This window comes from Mchenga conophoros, linkage group LG23, assembly GCF_057382185.1.
Source record: "Mchenga conophoros isolate Kocher_MC1m ecotype Shallow Benthic linkage group LG23, M_conophoros_male_GT1.1, whole genome shotgun sequence".
Taxonomy (NCBI): Eukaryota; Metazoa; Chordata; class Actinopteri; order Cichliformes; family Cichlidae; genus Mchenga; species Mchenga conophoros.
In genome coordinates, this window is record NC_140547.1 from 50,475,974 (window position 1) to 50,500,362 (window position 24,389).

Genomic DNA, 24,389 nt, shown 5'->3' on the forward strand with positions numbered 1-24,389 from the left:
TGTCTATTCATATTAATGTACAGAATTCACCTGCTTGCTGCTACTACTGCACGTTCACCCAATGTGTGTATATATATATATATATATAAAAAAAAAACACCCAGCACGCCAACACTTGAAGGATAAACCGCCCCTGCGGAATTATTTTATATATATATATATATATATATATATATATATATATATATATATATATATATATATATATATGTATATATATATATATATATATATATATACACACACATGTTCTTCCTCTACCCCCCCAATTTTTGCACATGTCGAGGAGCGTGTCAGGCTACATTTCACTGTGTGTTATACTTATATAACTATGTATGTGGCAAATAAAGAACCTTGAACCTTGAACCTTGAAAGTGAAAGTGTTGATCCTCCGTTCAGAGCAGCAGGAGGAGGAAGGTGGAGCTGAGGCAGGTGAGTGTTAACATGAATATGTTTCTTCTTATGACATAAAATAATTCCACGCTGTTCGTGTCTGTGGGTGAAACGTGAGCTGTGTGAAAACCAAGGAGGAACCCACCCGGGGGATTAATAAAGTTTTATTTTATCTAACCTAATCTAATAACTTTAATCTCAGCCAAACCGATTTACTCACGAACAAACAAAACACTGAAAAAAGCCAAACAATAACATTTTTAGGTTGTCTAAGTCACGTTTAACTGAGTAGCGAAAGTCCACGGTGATCTGAAAATGATGTGCCGGGAGTTGTGCCGTTCTCGGTGGCTTCAGTGACCCTCGAGCTCCCGGCTGGCTATAGTGCTGGTGGGTAGCAGACGTCTCCGAAAACGTCGAAGCACTTTTGCAAATATGCGGTATCTTGATAAACCGAGCAGATATTTGATGTTTACACAGCTACTTTCTCGCCTGAAAATATGTTAAAAGTTTATTTTGTGACACAGAAAGATTAGTATGAGTAATTTTAAAACGTAGTAGCGGCCGCCAAATTGAGGAACTGGATTTGGTGGTCATGAAAATGGCATTAAACAAGTCCCCAGGGACAGATGGACTCACTACTAATTTTTATCAATTCTTCTGGAAGGACCTAAGAACTTTATTGTTTGATGCATTAAAGGAATCGATAGAGAAAAAAAGAACTGATGCCGAGCATGAAACAAGCGCTGATAACCCTGATCCCTAAATCGGGTAAGGATAAAAGAATTTTAGACAATTTAAGACCCATCACCTTAAACACTGACTATAAGATCCTGTCTGGAGCTGTAGCTGAGAGGCTAAAGAAAGGCATCTCAAACATTATCAGTGAAACACAATCAGGTTTTTTGAAAGGAAGACTAATTCATAACAATATTGGGCTGGTTTTGGACCTCCTTGAGTACAGTGAAATAATCCAAGATGTCACGGTCCTGAGTCTGTGGACTCAGTGTTTTTCTGTTTGTATTAGTTATCTTTGATTTCATGATGTGTTTTGATTCTCTTGGGTTTGATTTTTGTCGCTAGTATTCCTAACTCCCTAGGTCCTTGGCATTTCTTGTGTTCTCCTTCTTAGGTCGTGGTTCTGTGTTACTTCTGTTAGTATACAGTCATCTCTGTCAGTGTGTCTCTTGTTCTGTCACTGTATCCCCTAGTTTAGTCCACGTCTGTTCAGTTTCCTGTTTTACTTTGAAAGTCTGTGTACTATGTCAATGTGTTGAGTTTTGCCGCCCCTTGTCTTGTCATGTCTGATGAGTCCCAGCTGTGTTCTCCTCCTGTTTCACATTCCCTAATCACCTCAGTATGTATTTAAGCCCTGTGTTTTTCCCTGCCAGTTGTTGCGTCCTCCACGTTTGTTGTGTGTGTATTCATTGTCGTCTACCTTCAGCATCTCCAGTCTAGTTAGTTTAAGTTGTTGTTTATGTATCGCCAAGGGTGACTCACCAGCAAATAAAGCTGTCGTTTAAGTTAATGTTTTGTCTCCGAGTCCTGCACGTGGGTCCAGCCACTGACAGCCACACAACTCATCGTGACACAAGAGAGAGGATACATCCTGTTCTTAGATTTTTACAAAGCATCTGACTCAGTTGAACATACGTTCATATTAAAAACTCTGCAGTCTTTTGGTTTTGGACAGGAATTTATCAATGTTATAGAGATGCTATATAATGACATTAACAGCTCTGTTTTGCTAGAACATGGTACATGTTCAAGGTTTGAGGTTAATAGAGGGATAAGGCAGGGATGTAGCAGCTCACCACTTCTGTTCATCATGGTTGCTGAGCTGTTGTCTATTTTGATTAAAAACAGTCACATTGAGGGGTTAACTGTGATGGGTGAACAGATAATAATCAGTCAGCTCGCAGATGATACCACCCTGTTTCTAAAAAACGAGGACCAGATTCCTTTAGCCTTGCAGGTGATCAACCACTTCTCCAAAGCTTCTGGCCTACAGCTGAATATTAATGAATAAGAAATTCTAGCTCTGCATGAGTGTCCCCTGCAAGCAATAGATAATATACAGATCAAAAAAGAGGTGAAGTATCTGGGCATTGTAATTTGCAAGGATAAGACATCAACAGAAAATAATCTGTGCCAATATAGAAAAGTGTAAGTCAATTTTAAACAGGTGGCTGCAAAGGGACATAACTCTGTTTGGGAGAATCTTGCTAACCAAAATGGACAGTCTGTCCAGACTAATCTATCCAGCCTTTTCTCTGCCCATATCTCCAAAACTAATTAAATCTATAAATAATCTTAATTTTAGGTTCATATGGAGGAACAAATGTCATTATATAAAGAAAAATGATATGATTAAGAATTATGAAGAGGGAGGGGCTAATGCCATTGACTTTGATGTTATGAATGGTGTACTAAAACTGAAATGGTTAAGATCTTTCATTAGGAACAAAAATTCCTTTTGGAACATTATTCCCAATGTGATTTTTGGCAAAATGGGTGGAATAGACTTTTTGTTACGTTGTGACTTTGATTGCAGTTCGTTACCTGTTAAACTCTCAGCTTTCCATCAGCAGGTCCTTCTCTACTGGAAGATCTTAAGGGATTTGGGCTGTAGCTCATTTTATGGATGATAATGGGGTCTTATTAAAACATGAGACGTTTTGTGAGAAATTTGATGTAAGATGTACTGCTAACGGATATAAATCCCTAGTGAAAGCCATTTCAGTCCCTTTGAGATCAATGATAAAAGAAGATATTGTGCACTCTAAAATTTCTCCTGGACTGAGGCAACTCTGCATAGCTGGAGTTGAATTTGGTGACAGCAGGTTTACAAACAAAGTGATCAGGAATATTTTGATCAACGACATTTGCCCTAATCTGGTTAAAAGAAATTATATCCTTAAAGAATTTGAGACCATGGAGGTTAAGGCGATAAGAAAAAAGTATATTTCACTTCCTCTTTCCCCTAAAGTAAAAGAGGTTCACTTTAAAATCATTAATGAGGTTTATCCAGCCAATGAATTCTTAAGACGGAAATTTAACTTAGATGTGAACGCCTGCACATTTTGTGAAAATGATATTGAAAGTCTGGATCACTTGTTTTTCTACTGTGAATCAGTGCACTCCTTCTGGACTGACATGTGGAGCTGGCTACAGTCCAGGAGAATTCAGTTACCACATTTGACGGTGACAGTAATAAAATTTGGAATACTTGCTGAGAATGCAGATTTTGACCTGTTGATTAGGACGATTTTGTTAATGGGAAAATTTTTTCTTCACAAATGCAGATACTTTAAAGCTAAACCATGTATAAACAGAAGGCTGAATGACTTTAGACTCTGGGCTAAATTGCTGAAACTTGTGAATAACAAGAAAGCTCATAAACTTGTTGTTTTATTTAACGAGTTTAATCTATGTTAAAAAAAAAGAAACCTCCCTATTTTATAATCATGACTGCCATTTTTTGCTCATGGTATTTTTTGCCTTTGGTTCAAATCCTTCAAAATACATACAAAATCAGTATTGATACTGACGTAAATTAATAGAAATAGAGATGGACCGATACGTAATATCGCATTGGTCCATCTCTATTTCCCTTTCTGGATTAAGGAAGGTTGCAAAAGCAGCTCGATGTACAACCTGTTCTTTGGATCCTCTACCAGCCTGGGCTATAAAGGAACTGTGGTCAGCATTAGGACCCTACAACCTGTTTCTTTTAAATACTTCATTGAGTCTTTCCTGAATGTTTTAAATCAGCTGTGGTAGTACCAATCTTGAAAAAGCCTGGACTGGATGTTGACATGGTCGCAAATAGGGCAGGGTATCGTCACTGAATTCTAGAATCGATTTGATTCCGATTCACAAGGTCCTGAATCAATTCGATCCACGATTCAATTCAATTCGATTTGAATCTGGGAAATTTTGCCTCAGATAGTCAGAAATATTATAATTCAGATCAGTACATTTACATATTTTTGTATCTATAAAAAGGAAGCTGACACTCGCAAGACTTTATCAAAGGTGTGAGCATCACAGCAGAGGCCTTTGTGTCAAAGTAGCTGAAGATAAAACAGAAAAACATGAAGGTGGTTTTATAAAAATATTCTACAGTAGATCAAAAACGAAAGAAAACCATTAATCGACATATGAACATTACCTCTGAAGTTACAGCGGTTTTATGACAGACACAGCGTTTTGCAATTTGCATAATTTTAAAAAGTTTAAATTTGTTCAGAAGCCTGTTGAACGGCAGAAATTAGGTTTTCTTTTCGGAAGTGTTAAGATTCAATATTGAGGAAGGGTACAAGAGGTGATCGAAGAATAACCACACCGATCCGGCCGGGTGAAGTCAAACGATGATTTTAATGAATACACGCGTGGGAAGACAACTCTGTACGCAGACAGGAAGTAGTCTTCGACTTAATCAAAGCATGAACAGATATTTTATAGCATCAGGGTTTGTTTACTGACGCCCCTTCATGCGTCACCGGTACATTTTATACATAGATCAGATCAACATCATCATGACTTTTCACCCAGAAAATCATCTTCTATTTTCATGGCTAGCCCTTCCTGTCTACCTTTCAGTTCTTGTCTTGTTCCTCTTTCTTGCCGAGAGAACAAGGAACGGTTCCTCTTTTACCGAGACAATTTTGCAGTTACAGCCAAACATAACTAACCTCTCCTCTAAATAAATCTAATTTAACGTGTGTGTGTGTGTGTGTGTTGACCTCACATGCTCTTTGTGTCACCTCTTCACCTACTGTCTGTGTCTCGTCCTCAAATGCTCTTTCTCAATTCACCTGTTGCACTTCTGACCTTTTACCAGACCAGAAGCTCACTGAAACTATGTGTATGTCTTCTACTAAATAAATGTTTTAACCAAGAACCTCTACTAAAACCTTAATATAAAATGACCTGATATAAGTGTTTTGTAAGCATGTATTGCGATTCCTTCTATGGCTCCAAGTCACTTGCACAATAGATTGTCCGAACATCGCGCCGAACAAAGCTTCCGACCCCCAATTAATTGACCGAGCTCCAACTCTTTAATAAGCACAGATATGCATTGTGTATAAAATAGTCATAACTGCTTAAGGCCTTCTTAAAGCTATCTGTTACATTGTTAAAGCCTCGTCTTAGCCTGCGGCTCAAAATAACTTCCTGCTTTCACTTCTGCATACAACTTCCTGTCAGCCTGCAACTCAGTCTTTCTGAAAGAGACACTGTTTAAACCTTTGAATGCAATATCCATGCTGCAGATTATATTATTAATGCAATGACAATTATTTAACAATAGCAGTAAAATAATTTCCCTCCTCGACACTCCCTCTTTTGACCTCTGGAACACCAGAGGTCACAATACATTGTGTCCTCACGCAGACCCTTCTCTGGTGGTCTCGAACCTCGAGATCTCCAGGATCCTCGCCCCTCCTGTGGTCGCCGAGATCTTCTGCAAAGGAAACAAAACACCTTTTCTTGCATCTCCCTAACTTATCCTATCTGGGACTCTTTAATCAAAAGCCTGATCCTAATTATCTTCTTAACTTATTGACTTGTATTTATGTATATTCTTCAACGTTCCTCATCACTTTAAACTCTTTAAGCCCTGCTTTCACGTCCGGTTGCTCGCTCTATTTTCCCTTATCTGATCATCAACATCCTGTGCACAAATTGTCACTACTACAAGTTCCTCCACTCTAAAAGAAAACAACCACTTTAATCAATTAAGTTTAAGCATATAAGCAATTACTCCTGTATACATTTCCTCATAGCTAAATGCTGCCTTGAAACAACTCCTATGTGTTAACTTCATTTTAACCTCACATTTCCTATGTTATAACCCATTTTGGTATAGCCTTTTTATTTCATTTTGCTCTTTAAATGTAACCATACCTTCTAATTCTAATTTATCAGACTTAACCAAAATATATGCTTTCCTTCCTCTTTGGTCCTTCTTTAAGTTCAGTTAAAAGCTAAATGAATTTAAGGCCTTTTGCCTGGAATCAATACTGTCATGTGTGTTTCTTAACTCTGTGTCTGTAAGCGTGTGCAATCCTTCATGAACTCATATTATCCTCACAGTAGATTGGCTAATCATAGCGCTAGCCAAAGGCTCGTGACCCTCCAGAGACAAATTTGAGCCACAACTCCTTTAAAAGCACAAAATGCCATATGTATAAAAATCATTTCTATTTATAAGCTCCCCCTTTATCCTAAAAATACCTCCTATGTAATATCTGTATGTGTAAGCCTACATTATAACCACTTCTTCTAAAGATCAAAAATCAAAGCTGTTCTACCCCTTCAACCCTCACTAATTTTCCCTCTAAGATTTATTCACAGCTTTGAAAAACCGGCATTGTATCTTCTAAACAGGATTCAGTTCTGTCATGGTCCTGGGCCATGTTGGCCCAGTATTCTTGGTTCCTTGTATTTTCGCTCCTTATTTAGGCCAGGTTTTCTGAGGTGTCCTGTTGTGGTGTTCCCTAAGTGTTTTTTCCCTTTGTGACTCTTACCCCCTTGTGCCCCTCTGTGTATTTATGAGCTCTCGTCTCTCTTTGTGTTTATTCCATGTTTCCCCCAGCCTGTTATGTCTGTGTTCTCCCCGTGCTTTCTCTCCTCCTGTCTGAACCTCTGTGTACTTCCTGTTTTACTTTGACAGTCTCTCGTCAGTATACGTAATGTTGTGTTCACTCCTGCCCTGTCTCGCTATGTTTATCAGTGTCACCTGTGTTCCCCACCTGTGTGTAATCTCCCTGTGTTCTCTGGGTGTATTTAAGTTGTGTCTTCTGTTATTCTAGTTGCTGGTTCGTCTGTGTTGTTTCCCCTCGGTCTCCCTGCATCCTCGTTTCTGGTTTGGGTTATTAGCTTACCCAGTTTAGGTTGTTTTTTCCACCAGTGCTGTTTTGTGCCCACCGTTGTAAATAAATATTCACCTGCACCAGAGCTGCCGCCTTTTGGGTCCTTTTCTACAACTCCACACGGCTTGCCTCGCAAACCGTGACAAGTTCACTTTTAATCCTTTAACCTTAACTTAAAAATAACAGTTTCAGTTTTACCATATCCAAATGATCAAAAACCCAAAAGGTCCTAAAATGATCCTAAGTTATTAAACAATTAAATTATTAAACCCTAAACCCCCCTTTATCTTGATACATTTCATGTGTCAAGATACTATACAAAACTTAAAACTGCTCAGTTTTCCCCACTCATGATCCAATCTGTGTCATAAAAATAAACTTAAAACAGAACAGTTATCAGTCATGTGTTTCTTCAATTAATGATAACTGAGTTACATCAAAAATATTTCCCCTTTAGCATTTGGCCTTCTCCCAACAATATACTATAATCCCATAATCTAACCCCACCTAATAAAACAAAACAGAAATTTTCTCTGGTAAAAACAAATTGTTTGTCCACATTAATTCATCCTCACCCACATACAGTCTCACATTCACTCACATGCAGTCACACCTTTATTTGCTGATAGTGGAGCTTCCCGCACGATCAGATACTCCACCCTCAGCAAAATGAGCTCAGTCATTTTTATTTTCCATAGGAAAATATTTCTTTATGCTTTTGGACTGGATTGACTCACATAAAATCCTTTTTACAGGGACTTACGACCTTGATCAGTCCCCACAGGTAGCTTTCTCCTCAGCCAATTGTAATCTGGAAAGCCCCCTTATATTTGCTCCTCCTGATAATTTTCAGCGCCGTTATTCACTGTTGCAGGCCTGCTTAAAACAGAAATGAAAAATAGAGCTGATTGTTAGCTCATAAAAACAAAACAAAGTCACCTGACAGGTTTTCTTTAAGTGCACTGTTACAAAATAATGGGCCCAATTTTAGACATGTCCATGTTTCCTAAAACTCCCTCTATTTAAAACAAAAACACCAACAACAACCTACCTGACAGAATCAACCCATCACCACAACAACCTTAAACACACAAATCTTGCCACCACATAATTTCACCTCCTCAATACACCAAAAGTCTCATTAAAACCACTCAATTTGCACACAAAAATCACCCCCTTATGCTCTTAAATTCAGCATAAGACCCCTTACGACATCATATAATCACTAAACTATAAATTCCCTACCCCAATCTGCACTTCTCGTCTCTGCTATGCTTCCTTTTCCTGAAAGTCACAGTCACACACACACTCAGGAAGTTCCTTCGTCACCACACACTCCAGCTAATTTGCATACTGAATCATCTCTCAAGAAGCTGTAACAACAGAAACATATGTTTAAACATTCCCAACTCATTAAATCATTTTATTTCTTCCAACAGTGATCACTAGTGTTGATCACTCAGTACGAGAGCACTCCTAAGTCACTCTTTTTTTTTTAAAACTACGTTAATCCCTTTTTCGTTTCCATAACTCCCTTTGTCATATGGCTTATTCTATTCCTCAATTACAAACTCAAATGTATTTTATTAAACATTCACACCATTGTATCATTCATACAAAATAGCAAGCTGTTCTTCATTGCATATGTTTGTGTTCTTAGCCAAGTTTAGTCTGTATCTATGCATCAATCTCGATGAGCTTGTCTTGTCTTTATAAGTTTAATGCATTTTCTGTTTGTGTGTGTGAATTTGCATATGGTGCTTTTACAGTGTGTCAGACTCCTTCATAATTTTGCCTTTAAACAGTCAATTTTCTCCTCCCCAAATTTACTAACCCAAATTCTGATTTCCTACCTTAAATAGCAGCATTCCTTGTCCTCAGCCAGAAGGTAGGGCTCCACTTGCCACTTTCCACCTCCACCCTAGCCCAGCGGTCTTACCCGTCAGGACCCGTCTTCTTACTGAAGCCGAGAGTAATCGTGACTGTGCCTGCCTTAGGTTGTCCCAGGGTTTCGAGGTGGGATCTTACCCGTCATGGGCTATCCAGCCTTCCATACTCGCCTGATACGGGGCCCAAGTGGGCAGGGGAGGGAACACACTGGCTCTGGGAATTAAAGGAATGTAAGCTGCTTCCTTCATTGCATCTTATGTTAAACTATCTCTATAATAAGCTATCTCAATTCTGATTCCTTCCTAGAATAATTTCACATATGGCACTTTGTGTATGTGTGTTTTCTATTCATTAATGTAATCGTCAGTTATTTTCTCTCCCGGTCAGGGAACCACATTATTTTCTCTCTTCATTTTACCTTCTTTTGTTTGTTTGTGACGTTCTACTTTAGTTCTACTAAACCTTGATGTAAAAACAATACTCCCTTATTTCACGCACACACTCTGCATTTTGCCTACGCACACACTTCTCTCTCAGACTTCCTCTGTTCACACATCACCTTGCACTCACTCTACTATCAACTTTCATAGTGTTATTATTATTTAGTATTTTGTACACCTCACACAGAATCATTCAAATCGAGTACTCACAGCATTCACATCACAACCTTCAACTTTCACTTTCGATCCTGCAAGACGCAGAGATGGACATCTCCTTCACCTAACATAAAACTAAATTACCATATCAACATACAATTACTGAAATTCAAACTCAAATACACCGTTTGTTTTAATAAAGTCAAAGAGTAAACAGGTGTACCAAGTGTATGTACTTATGTGTTTTAAACTGAAAGAAAAAGAAACTCAAACTCTTATAACATCACTCATGCCTCTCTCAAATTAAAACACTTTCAAACTTTAAAACATCCTACTTTACATCACCCAAGAAATACCTCTCACACCTTTATTCATCATGTCAAAGCTTCTAGTCACCGCATTCACACTTAAACTGTGACTAGAGTTAAGGAATATAACTCAACACACTTTCCTAAGAGTATTTTAGACATGCTTGTCATAATCAAAAAGAGCAAGTAAAAAACAAACAAACAAAAATTGAAACCTCCATTAATTCTCACCGCACACACAAGAAATTGAAAAAATAAAACCCACCAGCAACTAATGCTGGAGAAAAGTTACTACTGAAAGTGATGTGTTAGTCTTAAATATACACAGTGCACTCAATATATTTATCTATCTACATCCAAACTCAGTCAATTACTATACATCCACTACGGCAACTCAAAACTTTATTTATAGTCCTCTAATAAACATAAATGGCATTTGAAACACACACTCAACACTGTTTGCAGCAGTATTTGTAAAACCAACTGTGGCTTAAACAGTTCACTGCTTACTCATTTGCATTTTCACTCACACACACCGTCTAAAAATAGCTCCAGCATTGCCTCAGACTCCTTTCACACAGAGATCTCTTATTACAAAGACGTCTTATATTTACAACTACTGTCAGATCTGTCAGCTTTAGCGCCTAACCAATTTAGACAAATTTAAAATAACCGCCCAGCGGATAAATTCCCTGAGTTTTTGCGACCAATTAACCAGTATCAAGACTTTAACTGTTTCTGGCCTCATTTCTAAAATCCCTAACTCAATTTAAAAGCGTCAACCAACCCAAACTTTAAAGTGTTAAGTTAAAGTTACACGCCCGAAATCCACTTCTGCTGGCCAAAAAAGCGCAGATACCGTTTCAAACGGTAAGGAGACTCTAACTCCTAGCTATTTTGGAGGTTCCCAAGTTCTCCCCGGTTGCCAACCGTACTAACCCTATTCGCCGATAGGTCAGGGCCAAGCGTCCTCGGCCGGGAGGGAGCATTACCTCCGAGAACTGCGCTTCCTAGCAGACTCTAACTGCCGTTCTAGAATAATTTATAATACTTTGAAACAACAGTAAAACACCCAACAAAGTGTATAACTGAGGCAGATCGACCCTGATGGACAATGGGGACTCTAACCCACAAATTGACCCACAGAGGTCTGACCTAATGACCAACCGGGACTTTAACCCACAAAATGACCACATACCCTACCAAACTACTTGAGACTCTAACTCAATTTCTTTGGGACTTCAACCCAATATTTAAACTTTTTCCTGGCAGACTCAAACTGCTTTAGCAGACTTTACTGCTTTCATTTCTTCTTAGCAGAACTCTAACTGCTTCAACTCATGAGATTTTCATCAAAATCAAAACAGACATCCACCAGTAACTTCAGTGAGTAGACTTAAATTTTATCATGTCCAATTTGGCACACTTTGGAAATAATTCAACAGGTAGTGCCTTACCTTTTGGATAAGCCGGCTTATGCCCACTCACTTAGACCACTGGAATTCATGTCTGCCCGTCAGACCACCCAAGACCACCAAATTTCTCCATCTAAACCTCCAACTCACCCTCCTCAATAACCGGACGAAGCCCCCAAATGTTAAGATTCAATATTGAGGAAGGGTACAAGAGGTGATCGAAGAATAACCACACCGATCCGGCCGGGTGAAGTCAAACGATGATTTTAATGAATACACGCGTGGGAAGACAACTCTGTACGCAGACAGGAAGTAGTCTTCGACTTAATCAAAGCATGAACAGATATTTTATAGCATCAGGGTTTGTTTACTGACGCCCCTTCATGCGTCACAGATACATTTTATACATAGATCAGATCAACATCATCATGACTTTTCACCTAGAAAATCATCTTCTATTTTCATGGCTAGCCCTTCCTGTCTACCTTTCAGTTCTTGTCTTGTTCCTCTTTCTTGCCGAGAGAACAAGGAACGGTTCCTCTTTTACCGAGACAATTTTGCAGTTACAGCCAAACATAACTAACCTCTCCTCTAAATAAATCTAATTTAACGTGTGTGTGTGTGTGTGTGTTGACCTCACATGCTCTTTGTGTCACCTCTTCACCTACTGTCTGTGTCTCGTCCTCAAATGCTCTTTCTCAATTCACCTGTTGCACTTCTGACCTTTTACCAGACCAGAAGCTCACTGAAACTATGTGTATGTCTTCTACTAAATAAATGTTTTAACCAAGAACCTCTACTAAAACCTTAATATAAAATGACCTGATATAAGTGTTTTGTAAGCATGTATTGCGATTCCTTCTATGGCTCCAAGTCACTTGCGCAATAGATTGTCCGAACATCGCGCCGAACAAAGCTTCCGACCCCCAATTAATTGACCGAGCTCCAACTCTTTAATAAGCACAGATATGCATTGTGTATAAAATAGTCATAACTGCTTAAGGCCTTCTTAAAGCTATCTGTTACATTGTTAAAGCCTCGTCTTAGCCTGCGGCTCAAAATAACTTCCTGCTTTCACTTCTGCATACAACTTCCTGTCAGCCTGCAACTCAGTCTTTCTGAAAGAGACACTGTTTAAACCTTTGAATGCAATATCCATGCTGCAGATTATATTATTAATGCAATGACAATTATTTAACAATAGCAGTAAAATAATTTCCCTCCTCGAAGGTGGTTTTATAAAAATATTCTACAGTAGATCAAAAACGAAAGAAAACCATTAATCGACATATGAACATTACCTCTGAAGTTACAGCGGTTTTATGACAGACACAGCGTTTTGCAATTTGCATAATTTTAAAAAGTTTAAATTTGTTCAGAAGCCTGTTGAACGGCAGAAATTAGGTTTTCTTTTCGGAAGTAAGTAAAAGGAAAAAAACAGCGGCCGACAGCGCTGTAAACAACGGTAGACTTGTGCGTAACAAGCAAGCGAATAATGCAGAAAACAGATTTTTAGACAGGAAACTGTGTGTGAGAGAGAGAGAGAGAGAGAGAGCGAGCTGTGCATGAAGTGTGATTTTATCCTGGTGGAAGCAAAACAGCAAAAGTCAGAGTGAGTTCATGACGATGTTTATGTGAAGCGTAGTTTGGATCTTCTTTTGCTGCTGGTTCAGTCAATATTGTTTGGAGAGAGATAAAACTAACAGCTTTAGAATCAGCGTAAAAAGGACGTAAACACAAAGCTCGGAGCCGCCGAAACATCAGAATCAGCGAGCTGTCGGCTTTCAGCCCCGACCGTGTCCGTGCCATCGGGTGAGAAAGGCGACATCTCACTGATTCTGATGCGTCGGCGGCTCTGAGCTTTGTGTTTACGTCTTTGTGCAGAATCCGTGTTCCTGCTCTCATTTACTGTTTCAGCTGTTTGGTGGTTGTTAAAGTTTTGTGAGGTTTAACCTGAGATTCTGGCGTTGGTGCAAAATGCAGCTGCTCGCATTTTAACAAGAACTGGGAAATTTGAGCACATTACCCCTGTTCTGAGATGTCTTCACTGGCTACCTTGTCAGGTTTGAGCAGATTTTAAGGTCCTGCTGCTCACCTACAAGGCTTTAAACGGATTGGCACCTTCATACCTCTCCGACCTTTTACACCTTTATGTTCCATCTCGTGCTCTCCGATCTCAGGACTCTGGTCTTCTAAAAGTTCTTAGAGCCAGAAAAAAGACAATTGGAGAGCTTTTTCTTTTCATGCCCCGTTTCTGTGGAACAACCTCCCACAAGATATTCGGCAGGCTGCTCTGTGGAGGTTTTTAAAACCAAGTTGAAGACACATTTGTTCACCCGATCCTACATGTCTTAATTCTATGGCTTTTAGTTTTTACATTTTTATTGTTTTTAACTTGTATTGTGTCTTTTACCTGTATTGCTATGTATCGCTTTTATTTTATTTATCTCTTTAGTTGTACAGCACTTTGTTTGAAAGCGCTTTATAAATAAAGTTATTATTATTATTATTATTACAAGGTCCACGTTTACGGGAACATCTGCTACAGATATGGGAGAATATTTGATTTCTATTGTAGACAGAAGCCACGGGTGTGTTCAGTCAAACGTTTAGAATAAACTTTGGTCTATAAATGTGTTTCATGATTTATTTTTAACTCCAACTGCTTATTTGTACTATGCTTTCATTTCAGAGTGCAATGAGAAATAAAAAGGATATTTTCAATAAAACTGTCACGATCCTGGGTCTGTGACTCAGTGTTTTCTGTTTTGTATTGTTAATCTTTGATTTCATGATGTATCTTTGTTTATTCTTACGTTTTGGTTCTGTGTTTTGTTGTACCTCTAAGTTCAGTCTTTCTATTTCCTGCTTTGTTGTGAAGGTCCGTGTCTCATGTCAGTGTGTTTAGTTTGCGTTTCCTCTGTCTCGTCTTGTCAATCACTCCCAGCTGTGTCCTCCTTCTGTGTCTCATTCCCTCGTTATCCCTCTGTGTATTTAAGCCTTGTGTTTGCCTCTGTTAGTTGCTGGTTTGTCTGCGTATCTGTCAGGGTCCTGGGTCTCCTGATCTAGTGGTTTCAGGTCTTTGTGATTTTTGTGTTATGTCAGTTTAGTTTGTGAGTTATTCTATGCTTCCTAGGTTTTGATTCCCTGCCCCCCTTGTTTCTCTGTGCACTCTGTTCTGTGTTTAGTCTTCTCTGTCCATTTGTTCCGCCCTGTGTTGTTGCCTTCTGTGTCTCCCTCTGTGTAACTGTCTATATAGTGATGTGTTGTGGTGCTTTGCTCCCACCCCTTGTGTTCCGTGTTTTCGTCTTCCCTTCGTGTAATTCTTCATATTCGTGTACTGTTAGTTTTCCCAGTTTAGGTTTTTGCTTAGTTTCCATGCTCACCTTCGCCATTTCTGTTTGTATCACCATGTGATGAATAAACTCACTTGCATCTGAGCTGCCTGCATAAAGGGTCCTTTGATAATTTACACACGGCTCGCAAACCGTGACAAAAACACTGGAAAAATTGGGCTGTTCTAAAACGTTTGACGGGTAGTGTATATATTTAGTTTATATATTTTCTTTATTTATAATAGTTTGTTTTATATTGTAGCAAAGTGTTACTTGGATACTTCTCTATGTGCTTCTTCATGTGCAATTTTGTTGCATTCTGAGCCTTAGAAATTTATTGGTGGTAGTGATGAACTGCTGTTAGAATCAAGTTAAATTCTGATAAATCAGACAATTACCTCTCCAGCTGTTGTTACAGTCTTTGTTTATCGGATCCTTACAGGGTAAAAGATGACGACACCTAAAGAAATCCTTCTGGGGACTTTGGAGGATTTGGGACGTGATGACTTTGAAAAATTCACGTGGCATCTGAAGAACGGGTCTGTAGAAGGTTTACCAGCAATCCCAGTGAGTAAACTGGAGAATGCAGAGAGGACGGACATAGTGGATCTGATGTTTGATACCTACTCTATCAACACTTTTGAAGTCACTAAAAATCTTTTGGGGAGGATAAACAAGAATGATCTGTTGGAGAATTTAAATAAAACCATCCCAGAACCCACAGGTAAGTCAGGGAATGACTAAACAAAAAACACATAAACAATAAAAACATTAGTTAACATTACACAGGTGCCATTAAAATCCATATAAATAATAAATCCAAAACACTTGCCAACACTTTCAGGAGTGAGAGACTGCAGAAAGCCAACAGTTTATGTGTTTTATGCATCTGCACAAATAACCTCCTGTGTACACATGAATATCTGCTCTTTGGGTTGGTTTGATTAAAATGGGACCAGCAGCAGGTTTTCTGCCCATTTTACAGATTTATATTGTCAGATTGGTTTTAGAGCTGTTTTATCAACATAAATGAGGCGACAACAACAGTTTGGGACACGTCACAAATATGATCAAAGTGCTTTTTCTTAAATCTATTTACCAGTTGAAGGTAAAGTTAAAAAAATGGCTGCCATTTCTTTCTGCTGTTTGGAGACCCAAACAAAAAAATGCCCACACAGTAAATGCTTTTTATTATGGTTTATAAACAGGACACTAAGGTGATTGGTCAAAAGTTGGAGGAAAGCCACAGTTCTCCTTATATGACTAAAATCCACCATTTCAGCTCATGCTTTTTCTTCTGCAGCTTTCTGGGAGATTCCACTTCAGCCTTCTGCTGGCAACGCTCCCGTTACCAAGCTTCCCTTAGGCAGCATCATTAGAAGACATAGCATACATTTACACTGCTATGCAGATGACACCCAGCTCCATCTGTCCATGAAGTCAGATAACACACACCAATGAGTTAAACTGCAGGAATGTCTTAAAGACACAAAGACCTGGATGGCCGCTAACTTTCTGCTTCTTAATACAGATAAAACTGAGGTTATTGTACTCGGCCCTGAAAATCTTAGAAATATGGTATCTAAGCAGATTCTTACTCTGGATGGCATTACCTTGGCCTCCAGTAACGCTGTGAGGAACCTTGGAGTCATTTTTGACCAGGACATGTCCTTCAACGCACATATTAAACAAATATGTAAGACTGCTTTCTTCCATTTGTGCAACATCTCTAAAGTTAGAAATATCCTGTCTCAGAGAGACTCTGAAAAACTAGTTCATGCATTTATTACTTCCAGGCTGGACGACTGTAATTCATTATTATCAGGATGTCCAAAAAACTCGCTGAAAAGCCTTCAGCTGATCCAAAATGCTGCAGCAAGAGTCCTGACAGGGACTAGAAAGAGAGAGCATATTTCTCCTGTATCGGCTTCCCTTCATTGGCTTCCTGTTAAATCCAGAATTCAAAATCCTGCTCCTCACATACAAGGTCTTAAATAATCAGGCCCCATCTTATCTTAATGACCTTGTAGTACCATATCACCCTATTAGAGCACTTCGCTCTCGCTCTGCAGGCCTACTTGTTGTTCACAGGGTATTTAAAAGTAGAATGGGAGGCAGAGCCTTCAGTTTTCAGGCCCCAAAAAGATATTTGTTTTTTTTTCTGTTGTATTATTGTAGGTTCTTTATTTTACAATATAAAGCACATTGGGGTGACTGTTGTTGTTATTTGGAGGAATTAAAAAAAAACTTTTATACTTGAAATTCTTTCATTTATTCTACATATTTATTCATTACTGGCTCCATAGTGTTGTTTATGTAATATGTGAAATGTTGCTAGTATTGATTTGGTGCTGTATAAATAAACATAATTAAATCAAATGTGTCTCTATAAAACCTGCCCTCAGTTATAACCCAAGTGTCAGGGCTCAATGGCTCATGAAAAGGAATGGAGTCAAGCACAGAACCAAAAAACGGAGGCTGAGTGACTTTTAACAGAAATGTATTTTACTAGATTTCTTGACGGAGAAAGCTGAATCACGGCTAAATTCAACAGCAAGCGAGGTATTATGAGAAGTGCAGAGCTGAGGCCAGAACATAAGCTGAGGCAGGTCAAAGGAACAACAGGGGCAGAATCGGGCGAATAGAAACTATCCAGGATCACTGGAACAAAGGAGATAATAATCAGAGTGGTCCACAGTGTAGTGAATGAGTCCAAGATTTAAAAACTAAGAGGTGTTACGTGGCTGCAGGTGGAGATCAGCTGGAGGAGGAGATGAATTAAATCTGGGTACAGAGTGAGATGTGGGTGCACATGGAGGCAGGCAGGTGAGGATGGCAGTTTGCAAGAGGGAGTTTTCCCAGCAGTGGCAGGCCAGAATCCTGAGGCGTGACTTATGGCGAGAGTTGGAAGATGTATCCAGGTGCCGACTAGGGAACAGGAAAAGAGGGTTACGCGAAACAAGCTGAGGAGCACAAGACAAAATGTGAGGCAGAGAACTGACTGTGCTAAGCACACAATCTGGAGAAGGTTCATTGTGAGTGCTGCTCATAAATACTGCCGGAGTAATTGGCAACAGGTGAGGAGCAGGGAGGAGTGAGGAGGGCTCCACCCAGGGGAGGAGAGCTGATGCTGTGGAAAGTTACTCAGACTCACTCGGATCATGACACCAAGAGTCCAGTGAACTGAACACATAACCACAGTAACCAGAATGCAGTTTTCTCATTTGTGTCATTTGCTGTTTATTCATGCAGAGATTCTCACTGAGTGTCAGCTCAAACTCAAGTCAGACCTGAAGCAGAAGTTCCAGTGTGTGCTCGAGGGGATTTCTACAACAGAAAACCCGACCCTCCTGAGTCAGATCTACACAGAGCTCTATATCACAGGGGGAGGGACTGCAGAGGTTAATGATGAACATGAGGTCAGACAGATTGAAACAGCAACCAGGAAACCAGACAGACCAGAAACAACCATCAGACAAGAAGACATCTTTAAACTCCCACCTGGAAGAGATAAACCAATCAGAACAGTGCTGACAATGGGAGTGGCTGGCATTGGGAAAACAGTCCTAACACAGAAGTTCACTCTGGACTGGGCTGAAGACAAAGCCAACCAGGACATCAAGTTCATGTTTCCATTCACTTTCAGAGAGCTGAATCTGCGGAAAGAGGAAAAGTTCAGCTTGGTGGAACTTGTTCATCACTTCTTTACTGAAACCAAAAAAGCAGGAATCTGCAGCTTTGAAGACTTCCAGGTTGTGTTCATCTTTGATGGTTTGGATGAGTGTCGACTTCCTCTGGACTTCCACAAAACTACAATCCTGACTGACCCTAGAAAGTCCACCTCAGTGGATGTGCTGCTGATAAACCTCATCAGGGGGGAACTGCTTCCCTCTGCTCGCCTCTGGATAACCACACGACCCGCAGCAGCCAATAAGATCCTTCGTGACATTGTTGACATGGTGACAGAGGTCAGAGGGTTCACTGACCCACAGAAGGAGGAGTACTTCAGGAAGAGATTCAGAGATGAGGAGCAGGCCAGCAGCATCATCTCCCACATCAAGACATCACGAAGCCTCCACATCATGTGCCACATCCCAGTCTTCTGCTGGATCACTGCTACAGTTCTGGAGTTTGTCATGAAGAACAAAGAGAGCAAAGATCTGCCTAAGACTCTCACAGAGCTCTACATACGCCTTGTGCTATTTCACCTAACAACGAAGGACATCAAGTATGATGAGACAGATTCATGCAGGAAGATCATTGAGTCTCTGGGAAAACTGGCCTTTGATCAGCTGCAGAAAGGAAACCTGATCTTCTATGAATCAGACCTGACAGAGTGTGGCATCGATATCAGAGCAGCCTCAGTGTACTCAGGAGTGTTCACACAGATCTTTAAAGCTGATGAGTGCCACATGTTCAACAACGTTGTTTACTGTTTCGTCCATCTGAGCATTCAGGAGTTCTTTGCTGCTCTTCATGTCTATCTGACCTTCATCAACTCTGGAGTCAACCTGCTTAAGAAACAATCTCCTCGCTTTAAAATCTTCCAGAAAACACTTACTGTAAAAGACTTCTACCAGAGTGCTGTGGACAAAGCCTTAGAGAGTCCAAATGGACACCTGGACTTGTTCCTCCGCTTCCTCCTGGGTCTTTCACTGCAGACCAATCAGGATCTTCTATGCATGCTGACACAGACAGGAAGTAGCTCACAGACCAATCAGGAAACAGTCCAGTACATCAAGAAGAAGCTCAGTGGGAAACTGTCTGCAGAGAAAAGCATCAACCTGTTCCACTGTCTGAATGAACTGGATGATCGTTCTCTAGTGGAGGAGATCCAACAGTCCCTGAGATCAGGACGTCTCTCCACAGATCAACTGTCTCCTGCTCAGTGGTCGGCTCTGGTCTTCATCTTACTGTCATCAGATCTGGATGAGTTCGACCTGGAGAAATACTCCCGTTCAGAGAAGGCATTTTTGAAGCTGCTGCCAGTGGTCAAAGCATCCAAGAAAGTGCTGTAAGTGAATCTATGAACAAATATGTTTAATAATGCTAGATGAATAAAAGAATATGTCTCCATTGTTATTCTTCCTCAGGCTGAGAGATTGTAAACTCTCAAAAAGAAGCTTTGAAGCTTTGTCTGAAATTCTCAGCTCCCCATCCAATCATCTGAGAGAGCTGGACCTGAGCTCGGACAAACTGCAGGATTCAGAATTGGATTTGCTGTGTGTTGGACTAAAGAGTCCTGACTGTAAACTTGAAACTCTCAGGTAAGGATACAGACTTTTTGACACTTTTTGACTCTTAAATCTGTAAGTTTATCTTGATGCGGACGTTCAAAGTCAGCACAATTTTCCTTTTAAGTTCCTGAGTTTATATTTTTGACTGTCAGGTTGTCTGGACAGATGTTTTTATTTTATTTTATTTTTTTACTTGTCCCTAAAGTCAGAACTAAACCCACATGTAGATGACTTTCTGTTACTGGAGCAGCCTTCCTGAAGACAGCAGTGTGTTTTCATGCTTTTAAAGCCAAACTCACCTTTCAGACCTGGCTTTCATTTATTATCTATTTTTGTTTGTTTATTATATATTTATTTCTACTGTTTAACTACTGCTCACATCTGTTATCCTCCTTTTTAATTGTTCCTTTCTTTTTACCCAGTGTTTCTATATTGCACTTTGTATTTGTCATCTATATTTATCATGCACTACTTTGCTCATTTATTGTTTGGTTTTAATGTTATTAAATTCCGGTCCTTTGGTATTCTTTACGGCCAAAAAGACACGGCTCAAAAGTGGTCTTTTTACTTTAAAAAATTATCTTTATTTTACATATCCTGCATTCCATTACATTCCTGCTCTGGTTTAGTCCATTGACTGCAGCAGAACAATGTTCACATTTCAAACAGTGATACTCAACGTATGGCCCGCGGCCCACACGCGGCCTGCCCACCTTTCCTGACTCAGAGAGAGGGGACCCTGATTAACTGTGTAGCTTCTTCCTCACAGTTCTAAGTATCAGACACAACAATGAATAATCCACAGCTGACTGTCTTTAGCAGGTCAAAGGTCACGGCACACAGCAGACAGTCAGAAATATTCTAACTCTGATCATTTATCAGTTGTGACACTGTGAGACTTGATCAGAGGTGTGATCATCACAGCAGAGGCCTTTGTGTCAAAGTCACTGAGGATCAAACAAAAACACATGAAGCAGATTTTCCTCTTCTGGCTTTTTATAGCAGATAACCTTCAAAATATTCTGCAGTCGATCAAAAACTGAAGCAAACCATGAAGCAACATGTGAACATGAGCTGATGCTGCTGAAGTGAAGCAAAGTTACAGAGGTTTGATTACAGACACAGCTGAGAGTTTGTAATCTGTCATCATTTTAAAAAGTTTCCATGGAACAGCAGAAATGAGGCTTTACTGTCAGAGGCCGACAGCACTGAACACAACAGCAGACTGGTGGCTAATAAACAGTGAATGATGCAGAAACAGATGTTTGAAGCTGTTCTTGGAGTACACTGAGAGAGAGAGAGCTGTGCAGGCAGGAACAGCCAAAGTCAGAGAGAATTCATGAGTATATTGATCAAACGTGAAGCAGAGTTTGGATCTTCTTTTGCTGCTGCTTCACTCAGTTTTGGTTGGAGACAGATGAAACCTGCAGCTTCAGGATCTGTGAGCTGTCCACTTTCAGCCCCGACGGCGTGTCCGTGTACGTGCCGTCGAGTGAACGATCCACGCTCTGTGTTTCCATCTTTGTGTGTTTAGCTGCTCTCATTTACTGTTTTATCTGTTTGCTGCTTGTTGAAATAGTTTGTGAGCTTTAACCTGAGATTCTGGCAAAATACATTTATATTAAACATCGATTCAGGATTGAATGAATCAACATCGTTTTATTCAAATTAAAACCATTTAAATGGGAACATGAATTTTTTACAGCCGCCTCTAATGCTGGGTAATGTCAGCTGGTCCATGTGCAGCTGGCTGTGAGGCTCAGGGAGCGTCTACAAAGTGCAACACTGAAAGAACATCATCCATAAATATTGAGTAAGAACTGGACTCTCATACAGCGAGACTCAAATGCCTTTAAACATCAGCTTATCCTGCTGATCCAAGTCCAACACTGAGTTTGTAAAAACATGTTTGTCAATCATTTTGTTTGGTTTCTGAGGAAAAAGATTCAATAAGTTGCTGCTAATACACAACATTTCATCATATTTCCTCATAACCCTCTTTTGTCTGACCATTTGATCCCATTTGAATTTGCAATAAAGGATCCACAGAGTTTGGTGACAATAATGACAGTAGATGTTTGTGTGAAAGTGCTGGAAGCAAATGAGTGTGTGATGTTCTTTCAGTGTTGCACTTTGTAGACGCTCCCTGAGCACTGGTCTCACAGCCAGCTGCACATAGAGACCAGTGTTGTTAGTCCAGGTCAGAAGATGACTTGTTGGAATGAAAATGAGCTTGTAGTTTGTCTGCTTTAATAATGTGACTGGAAAAAGGTGTTGGACTTCAAATATGTCCATTTCTGTCACACTTCACCTTTAAAAGTGAAGCCATGTGGTTCCTGGAAGGAAAAACACGACTTTTTCAAGTCTTTGTCCTGTTTTTATGAGAAATGTACGACTTTAATGTGAAACATTCAGAGTTTTTTCTCTTGTTGTGTTTGTTTGAAGCTGCTTCCTGTTGGCTTCAGCTGTTTGGAGTTTCCATTTTCTAAACTTCTACATTCTGAACCTTCTTCAGCTCTGAACAGATGATGAAACACTGAATGATTTCAAGCACTTTGTCTAATAAACTTACATCTTTCATTCTTTATACAGATTGAAGAGCTGTGATTTGTCAGAGATCAGCTGTGATTATCTGGCAGCAGCACTGAAGTCCAACCCCTCCCATCTGAGAGTGCTGGACCTGAGCTTCAACAACAACCTGCAGGATCCAGGAGTGAAGCATCTGTGTGGTTTCCTGGAGAGTCCAGGATGTAAACTTGAAACTCTGAGGTCAGTCAGCATGTTTTAGTTGTGCTGAGATGAATATGATGTGAAAGTTGTGCTGACACTAAACTGCAGACATCAGGCTGATATTATACTGATCCACACTGAGGATCTTCATGGTAAAGTCTGTTTTCTTCTTCTCTGGTTTAGTCCATTGACTGCAGCAGAACAATGTTCACATTTCAAACAGTGATACTCAACGTATGGCCCGCGGCCCACACGCGGCCTGCCCACCTTTCCTGATTCAGAGAGAGGGGACCCTGATTAACTGTGTAGCTTCTTCCTCACAGTTCTAAGTATCAGACACAACAATGAATAATCCACAGCTGACTGTCTTTAGCAGGTCAAAGGTCACGGCACACAGCAGACAGTCAGAAATATTCTAACTCTGATCATTTATCAGTTGTGACACTGTGAGACTTGATCAGAGGTGTGATCATCACAGCAGAGGCCTTTGTGTCAAAGTCACTGAGGATCAAACAGAAACACATGAAGCAGATTTTCCTCTTCTGGCTTTTTATAGCAGATAACCTTCAAAATATTCTGCAGTCGATCAAAAACTGAAGCAAACCATGAAGCAACATGTGAACATGAGCTGATGCTGCTGAAGTGAAGCAAAGTTACAGAGGTTTGATTACAGACACAGCTGAGAGTTTGTAATCTGTCATCATTTTAAAAAGTTTCCATGGAACAGCAGAAATGAGGCTTTACTGTCAGAGGCCGACAGCACTGAACACAACAGCAGACTGGTGGCTAATAAACAGTGAATGATGCAGAAACAGATGTTTGAAGCTGTTCTTGGAGTACACTGAGAGAGAGAGAGCTGTGCAGGCAGGAACAGCCAAAGTCAGAGAGAATTCATGAGCATATTGATCAAACGTGAAGCAGAGTTTGGATCTTCTTTTGCTGCTGCTTCACTCAGTTTTGGTTGGAGACAGATGAAACCTGCAGCTTCAGGATCTGTGAGCTGTCCACTTTCAGCCCCGACGGCGTGTCCGTGTACGTGCCGTCGAGTGAACGATCCACGCTCTGTGTTTCCATCTTTGTGTATGTGATTAAGATGGCGCCGAGTATGGCAGCCTCGTCGCGAGCTCCCCCAAGCAACGGCTTTCTTCTGTGTTTAATTTTACTTTTCCTTTATTTTTTCACGAGCAGCACTTGTCTCCTTGTGTACGACCGACAAACCTTACTGGACATAAAAGACGGTCTTTCTTATAACTTTCCGGAGTTCAAGTTTTGCAACACGGACGCTCCGTTTGCAGACCCCCCATTCATCTCACCTGAGACGCCTTTGTTCTCTGGCCCTGGAGGCCGCAAACGCCGACGCAGAGGGAGAAGATCTGGCGTTCTGGTTCGACTGAGACGGCGCACTTACAGACCACCGTTACCCAGTTTATTACTGGCTAATATGCAGTCTCTGAAGAACAAGCTGTGCGAGCTTCGGGCACGGATCTGATTCCAGCGAGAGATGCGGGACTGCTGCGTGATCTGCCTCACAGAAACCTGGCTATCGGACAAGGTACCAGACTCCGCAATACAACTACCGGGGTTCTCCGTGCACCGCGCGGACAGGT

General features: G+C 40.3%; 1 protein-coding gene across 1 annotated transcript in view; it reads left to right on the top strand.

The window, feature by feature from the left end:
* Nucleotides 1–24,389, top strand: part of LOC146548263 (NACHT, LRR and PYD domains-containing protein 3-like) — a 289,433-nt gene that overhangs the window by 57,037 nt on the left and 208,007 nt on the right. Inside the window, exon 4 of the mRNA XM_085266167.1 lies at nucleotides 19,054–19,179. Coding sequence (XP_085122293.1) covers nucleotides 19,054–19,179 — 126 coding nt within the window. The remainder of the gene's footprint in view (nucleotides 1–19,053; nucleotides 19,180–24,389) is intronic.